General features: G+C 40.0%; 1 protein-coding gene across 1 annotated transcript; it reads right to left on the reverse strand.

The window, feature by feature from the left end:
• Positions 1-5818: 5818 nt before the first annotated feature.
• LOC124274877 (olfactory receptor 4D1-like) lies at positions 5819-7131 on the reverse strand. Its single transcript, XM_046710248.1, has 2 exons — positions 6319-7131; positions 5819-5959 (listed from the first exon to the last, which is right to left on the reverse strand). Exons 1-2 carry the CDS (start codon positions 7129-7131, stop codon positions 5819-5821), a joined length of 954 nt encoding a protein of 317 aa, XP_046566204.1.
• Between the last annotated feature and the right edge of the window lie 1448 nt (positions 7132-8579).

Consider the following 8579-nt stretch of genomic DNA (forward strand, 5'->3'; position numbering starts at 1 on the left):
TGAAGCACATATAATGTACTATGAAGCTACCTATACTGAACCTATTTACTATGAAACTACCTTATGTACTATGAATCTATCTATACTGTACGTATGTACTATGAAGCTACCAACACGGTACTTATGTACAATGAAGATACCAACACTGTACTTATGTACTATGAAGCACCTATAATGTACTATGAAGCTACCAACACTGTACCTATGTACTATGAAGCTACCTATAATGTACTATGAAGATACCAACACAGTACCTATGTACTATGAAGCTACTAACACTGTACCTATGTACCATGAAGCTACCTATACTGTACCTATGTACCATGAAGCTACCTATAATGTACTATGAAGATATCAACACAGTACCTATGTACTATGAAGATACCAACACTGTACTTTTGTACTATGAAGTACCTATAATGTACTATGAAGCTACTAACACTGTACCTATGTACTATGAAGCTACCTATAATGTACTATGAAGATACCAACACAGTACCTATGTACTATGAAGCTACTAACACTGTACCTATGTATTATGAAGCTACCTATAATGTACTATGAAGATACCATGATCAGTTTATAAATGACAATGTTTTTTTTAATTCTGTCGCGTTTTTCACACCGATCCGAATAAAAACGGACAAGATAGTAAAATATTCAAAGAATGTTTTTGCATTCCAAAGTAATGCACAAACGCCTGCTCTTTAGCTGCCTTTTGAACAATATATTTCAGACAGTAAATAGTGTCTTGGCTTAATGTGATAAATGAGTAATGCAGCACATCATAGACCTTTATCTCCTTGGTGAATATTAAAATATGGATATGCTGACGAACCGAAGTTTATATTTAGAGGGAATCTGAGTTAGAAATTAGTAATCCCCGGATTCCGGAGTGGAAAGGGAGACAAATCCGCAAATCCGAGAAATTCGGGCGACTGTCTCAGCAGCAATAGTGTGAATGAAAGAGTTGGTTGTAGTCTCGCTGTGGATAGTGTTTCGTTGTATTTCAGTGTGTATCAGCTTGAGGTGGTACTAAGCCATGTGGGATGTAAACTGGGACAGGATGACTTCGGTATAACCCAGGAACAAGGGAGTGGGAATATTGCTAATAGCGGCGTAAAACCATATCCACTCACTCATCACCTCAAAGAAAACTATATTCTGCAATAACACAGGAAAAATAAAATTGCCATTATTAACAAGTCTTTCCACACAACTGAAATGTCGAAACTATTCTAAAGTATATGAACTGAAAAATTCCACAGGTGTTCGAGTGAATTAGAAACGAAGTATCAATCACGACGAGTTGCCTTTCAAACTAAACTCTTTGCATACATATTATTCTACTGAATCATATACCAAGTATTCCTCACTGCATTAAGGGAATCTGTTTAATAAGTTTTTATATATTTCGATTCTTTCCATACACCTCACTATGGGTCATATTCTAAATATTCTTCAGTGCCGGTACTGTATGTTCAAAACTGAATGTCAGAAATGTGTTTATATCTATATTGTTTTGTATGCACATTCCCATAGACGTTAGTGCAAAATCATATCAACAGCTAACAGGCTAAATCACTAGAATAGAATTTATCATGACAATCCACCAATTTACAAACTCCTTGAACTTCACTAGTTTCTGAGTTTCTGTCCAAATTGTTATGCACTAAATGAAACAAATTTGATCAAGGGCCTTAACCGTGTAAAAAAAAACCCAGTGTGACAAATACGGAAACATCGTTTTCCAAATCAACATTTGTTTAAACACGAAATAGAAAAGTCAATAACAAAAGGGAAAAATGCATTTATTTCGATATCAAGGTTTGACAGTGCAAATAGTGGGACTGCCGCTGCCGACAGAATGATTCGGGTTGAGTGTGGAAAGAATGTTTTGTTTTTTTCTTTAACATTCGTACTTGGTGCTTTACAACATGACAACCACTCACCCCCTGTGCGTTGTCTCAATGACTCAGTGGTCGGTCGCTTTGTCACTGTTTGCCTCTATAGGGCTGTGTTGTAGCGATCAGAATGCACAGGGCGGGTTTATGCACCAGACAATGTAACAAAATTTGCATGGATAGTCACGCGGTCATAACACAGGCAGACATGTACAGTATACCTTGTAAAATTGCCTTAAGTTGATATTGAGTCTGAATTACTTTGACAATTATGTTGCTGAGTCAAGAATGGACGACAACAACATTAACGAGCATATTATGGAGTGTACATGAGTTGAATGCTGTGCGCAACCAATCAAGTACCCTTGATTAACGATTCAGTAATTGAATTCAGGAGATAGAACGACTGTTAATATTATTTGTATGTTGATTAACACCGCACTCATGGATATTCCAGCTACATGGAATTGAGTAATATCAGGGTCTATACTCAGGCAGATACAGATATGAAATTATGGCAACCTTGTCCACCACCTCCTGTCTCCTCTGTTCAGGTCAACTGTGTGTCATCGCCCCTTTATACGGTAAATAGAAGCGACAAAACCCTTTCCACATCCATAAGAAATCTCTGTTAAAACAGAGTCGACTGTACAATTCTGACTATATCATGAGTTTGCATTTAGCTAACACACAAGGCTTTCGTAACGTACTGACTTTGACACCATCTTGGGGACTCAAGTACACAAAAACACAACACTATGCACGAACTATAACTTTCTTCTGAAGTTTCTATAAAAGCTTTCTTTAAACATGTATCTGTAGTGGAACACTGACAACGAATTGCAGACTGGTCACGATGGATTCTCGTTGTTAGGAAGAATTTCAGGTGTTAACGGACTCTTTGTCTATAGACGAGTGAATTTTCACCTTTGTACCATTGAAGTTACATGAAATAATTACTCTTAAAATAACGCAATGCATTCTTCTAAAATGGCTTATGTGTTTTTTGAAGAGTGTACATAGAACACATTTGGTATAACGTGGTTTAAGAGATTGATTGGGGAATAATGACTACGGCGTGCCTACTCTGTCCTTGAAACTCGAACACTGTTTTCTTGAGAATCCACTGTGATCACCTTGTCATGCTACAGAGGCCAATGGTTCAGGAGGGATATACGTTTGGTACGAACACATGATATGTGAACACGTCCTGTCCGGAAATGCCTGCGGCGCCATTCGTCTTGTTAGGTGCAATGGCATAATCAGAAATGACAGCCATGTTGAAATTTCTAAATTGTTCATGCATGATGTGTTTGTTTGTTCTTTTGTTGTTTGTGTGCGTGCAGGTACTAACATTGTCAACGTGATTAAAGGCCACATCTGGTAAAAAGTCACCATGTAATGAAGATGTCAAATACATACAAATGTATTGCTATTCTCCTAATGTACGGCAAAGTAAAAAGGAGGGTACGGACATATTCAGTTGTGATTTACAATGTTGAAACACACACACAGTTTGGTCAATTACAAAGGGTGTTTTTTACATTCTGCGTTAAACACATTTACTTGAGGATACCTGCAAACGTATACTACTTAGAATAGGAAATCCCGATTGTATCATGTAGCTGTAATCAATCTGTTCTGACATTAAATAAAGTAATATGAAAGAATAGGGTGGACATAGCATATCAAATTCACGATAGTAATATTAAAGAAGCCGGTGGTCCTAACTTGTTTTGAGAAGTATAGTTTGTCTGAAACACATTGTACAATAGATTACAAACTGAAAAGCATGTAGAAACACTTTTGACTGTTTTCGAAAATTAATGTTTCTCATTTTGCAAACACTTCCACAAATCTGTAAATATCATGACAAATCGATTTTGAGTTGCGTTTGCAAGCACCATGCACGCAGTAGATACACTGTTGGAGGAAAGGCAAGAATCTTTTGCACAAGTTGCGTTAAACACAAGCATGTTGTGACTCACATTTAGTGGAGGATTTCTACAAACATATACTCCTTAAAATATCACCTCCCGATTGTATCATGTAACAGTAATTTATCTGTTCTGACATTAACTGGAGTATTGTGAAAGAATGCGGTGGACATAGCATATCAACTTCACGATAGTAATGTCAAGAAACCGTGAGGTTCTAACTTCTTTTAATATTTCCTGCAATCGCCAGCGGCTGAAGGGATGGTGTAAATCCAACTAGGGTCCATGCAGGCAGCAAAGGTACCGTAAGTCCCCATGGTCCCTGATATGGTGATCTACCTTCAGTTGATGGCGATCTATAGCCTATTTAGTTGTCCTATATGGTTAAAATGTTTTAGATTTAATTACTAGTTTTACATTTATTTCTGTGATATTCTAGTTGTTTTACTGTCCTTTGTCGAAAGGTATTTAAATTGATTACCTTGTTGCCATCGCTATATGGCTGTAATATTGCCCATGCGATGTAAAAGTTTAACTCACTCACTCACTCTAACCTCTTTTGAGTAGTATAGTTTGCCTGAAACACATTGTACAATTGGTTACAAACTGAATAGCATACAGAAACTCTTTTGACTGTTTTCGAGATATTTCCCATTTTGCAAACACTTACACAAATTCTAAATATCATGAAGAATCGATATTGAGTTGTGTTTGCAAGCACCATGCACGCAGTAGATACAATGGTCAAGGAAAGACAAGTTCATGCTCAGCTCCCAGTAGGAACGAAAAGCAACTACAACTCTATTTTTCCATGGGCAACATGAATGAACAACATGGTATAACATTCCAGAACACTGGATGGCCTCACAGAAACATTCTTCTTTCCCAGAGGCAGACAATGTCTTGAGTGAGTGAGTATTGTTTGCATCGTCTCTTACAATACACCTCCCCACATACTAGATACACTGTCTCAGTAACATCTAAATGTCAATAGAAGGTAGAGTGTATGTGATCCGTGGTAAACTTACCCTGGCTTGCCATCTGTCCTGTGCATGTTGTGTTTGTTGTTTCACGCCGCATTCAGTAATGCGCCGCAATCAGTAATGCACGCCGCAATCAGTTATCCACAGCTGTCTGTATGTAATCGAGTGCCGACCAGAGAATTGAGTGATTGACATTGATCTATGCACCCTTCAGCTTTCTGACACCCCTATCGCTTTCGTGGCCTCTTGCGACAAGCATGGCTTGGTGAAGACCAATTTCTAAATGGGATGCTCATGAGATTTTCAGATGGTCATGGAATCGATACCAGACGTTCGTATCAGCCATCCTGCAACATGCAGGTGGTCGACAGCGTTCCACCTGTCAGTGGTAAGACGAGTTTCACCTGATTGCAGCAGGACATCATCACTTTGCCTCTCAAAACAAACATGAAGACCAATTCTTACCGGATGGACGGTTCAGTTTGTGTCCACTGGAACTTTACACGGATATTCACGCCATCAACAACATTCCAGACCCCTCATATTTGTGTTGTTTGATACACAGATGAGCGAATAGTGTGAGTGAATAGCAGTCAAATGACAATGAGGGGAGCCTTACCTTGGCCATCTCACCGCAAACTGATATATTCCTTCGTCTGTATTCAACATCTTTCTTGTTTTCTTGATTTAGCTGTAATGAGTCACATTACATGCTAATACTTGTCTTGAATTTTTACTTACTTTCATTTCGTAAACGCGCATCTCTGTTTTTAGTTTCGTTCCAGATCAAGCTGCCCTCTCTTTGTTTATTGTTCAAGTCAGGAATATTCCATTTTGTGACGGATGTCGGTCGAGTACGTTCCAGACGATCCAGTGATTGACATCATGAGCATCTACACAATTGGGACAGGATGGAATGCTTCAACGAAGTTAGGGGGCCTGGCCACAGGATCCCGTCAGTCGCCTTTTACAAAAAGAATGGGTTGCTGAAGATTCATTGAAGCACGACTCTCCACGTGTTGATCAGCAGGTCGTGGAATCGAAGCAAGGCGTGCGGATCAACCATCCAGTCCAGGTGGTCGACAGCGTTGGAGCAGGACGTCATCACTTTGGCTCTCAAGACAAGTACGGGTGGCTGAAAACCAGCTTTAACCTGTATGTACAGTTCAACTTGTTTCCACAAAAACCTTCTATAAGCATCCGTTCCATTAAAAACTTACAAGTTACTTAACTCATTCCAGACTGTTTCATGTTCCTTTGTTGCCTCGTTGTAACTGTAAAGGGCCACATAACACACTAATACCTCTCTTGACAGTTTATATGAATTTCATTCCTCTTTCGAAAGCGCGCATCTCTTTGAATCTCAGCCTGTCTCTGTCGCCGTAAATATGATCTGCAGAACAAGCGTAAGAGAGCTTCTCTGAAGGGCCTGTAGGTCACAGTGTATATGATGACATTCCATAGACTGTTTGACAAAAGAAACAAAGCTGATACCTTTACAATAGCCGTTGGGACCTGTTCTTTGGACATCACGAGGTTCCACGTCACGCCAACGATGAAGGGGACATACGAGAGACAGAAGACACCAGCAGCCAACGTCACCATCAACGGAAATTTGGCGACGTTCTCTTGGTCGTCGGTCCCTACGGGCTGAACACGTCGCTTACCTCGCTTCAGTTCTACAGCGATCATACAAGAGCATATGAGGATAATGGCGAGTGTTAGAAGCGGGATGCCCACGGATGCCACCACAGTCGACGTAGTATCAAAATCGACCAAACACACACATAGATCAGCGTTGTAATAAAAGTCCATATCAGGAAACACTATCATGCAAAACCTTCCCACACTGAGCAGCACGGTGGTACCAATGGCAAGACAGAAAACCTTTGTAGTGATGAGTCTGGTATAGGCTAATGGTCTTGATATTGCTATGTAGCGATCTATGACTGCCAGAGCTATGTTGAATATTGTCTGACCTGTCAACAAAGTAGATATGCTTGATGCAACACCTATTAATCGCTCGGAGTAAGCGAAGTGGTTAAGGAAGGCCGATGGTACAACAAATGCTAAATAGTAGGCTCCAAAGAAAAAGTCACATACTGCTCTGAACGTTATGAGCCACAGCGTGGGCATGTGTAGCTGTTTCGACAAGACGATTACCAGAACAGTGGCACCATTGGTTATTATCACGCACACCGATACCAGGAGGTAGATGACTCCAAGAATGAAGGTATCTCCTTCATCAGCATCACTTATGGTTTCAGTCTGATTCATCCCCAAGTGTTCATTCATGTCTGTTGTCATCTCCGGATGTAGTCATTAAGTGGTTTTGATCGTAATCCTGATGCCGTGTTCAAGTATATAGACATCAACACTAGATAATAGCCAGTCTCGACTATCCATTAACAGATTCAAGTTGGTGTAAAAGTCAAAATGAAATAGTCACACGCCACGTTTAAAGATATCCGTGAACTGAGGTGGTGCTGTTTGATAAACCTCAGAGGATTTGTAACCGAAGAGTCCAATTACCTGATGCAAATGGGCTGCACCTTGGTATCCTAGCAACCAGAAAACACTGTCTTAGTTTTCATTTATAATAAACAGTAGCACCTCCTCTCAGCAATAGTTACACTTTCTGAACAGAAAAGCATCCAGACGCTTCTAATTAAAAGTAATATCAATATTGATGTAGAGTGAGTGAGTGAGTTAAAATTAAAAGTCGCATTTAAAGATATTCGTGATATCTCCTTTCGCGACATCAGTCATGTTTTCAGTCTGATTCATACCCAACTGTTTATTCATCTCCGTTGGCATCTCCGAATGTGGTCATTAATCTCGATTATCCATTCAAGTTGGTGTAAAAGTCAAAATGAAAATGAAATAGTCACTCGCCACATTTAAAGATATCCGTGAACTGAAGTGGTGCTGGTGGATAAACCTCAGAGGATTTGTAACCGAACAGTCCAATGATCTGGTGCAAACGACCCTTGTATCCTTGCAACGAGAAAAACACTGTCTTAGTTTTCCTTTATGGTAAACAGGACCAGGTTGGTATCGTGGAGCCCTTTTCATGGTTTATGTTTCCATTTCCTTTGTTCTGTGTTGCCCTGCAGCACTGACGTAACCGACGTTGTGGTCGGCTTATATCCATCATATAGATCACCTCCTCTCAGCAATACTTACACTTTCTGAACAGCAACTCATCCAGATTTTTCTAATTAAAGGTAATATCGATGTTGATGAAGAGATGGACATAACGGATGTGTGAACATAGACTGGGGATGATTAAGAGGACGTACTGGTTGATGGTATTTTCCGGAATCTTCTAGGTGATTAGTTGAATCATATGCTGAAGACGAATGGTTTTTTTGTGTGTTTTTTCGGTTGCGTTTACCTATGTTGTCCACACATAAATGTACGTATTTTTCGAGAACATCTCGTTATTAATTGTGCTAATTATGTAGGTGGTTGGTGCTGCTGGTAGCGTAGGCGGGGTAGCCTAGGTTAATGCCTTCGCTCGTCACGCCGAAGGCCCGGGGTCGATTTCCCACATGGGTACAATGTGTGAAGCCCATTTCTGGTTTCCCTCGCCTTGATATTGCTGGAACATTGCTAAAAGCGGCGTAAAACCCAACTCACTCACTCACAACAGGGTCGGGGAATCCCAATTTCGGTGCTGGGTTCCCCGTTTCAGTTTACCTGTATCATGATTGAATGAGTGAATTTAGTTTTACGCCGCACTCAGCATTATT

The sequence above is a fragment of the Haliotis rubra genome, unplaced genomic scaffold, assembly GCF_003918875.1.
Source record: "Haliotis rubra isolate DU_JTF1 unplaced genomic scaffold, ASM391887v1 Scf195, whole genome shotgun sequence".
Lineage (NCBI taxonomy): Eukaryota > Metazoa > Mollusca > Gastropoda > Lepetellida > Haliotidae > Haliotis > Haliotis rubra.

Excerpts from the sequence above, each read along its gene's own strand:
- LOC124274877 (XM_046710248.1), bottom strand. The coding sequence starts at position 7,131 with ATGACAACAGACATGAATGAACACTTGGGGATGAATCAGACTGAAACC. Across the intron at positions 5,960-6,318 it reads TCCCAACGGCTATTGTAAAG|CCACCCGTACTTGTCTTGAG; the intron begins GTATCAGCTTTG and ends GCTGGTTTTCAG.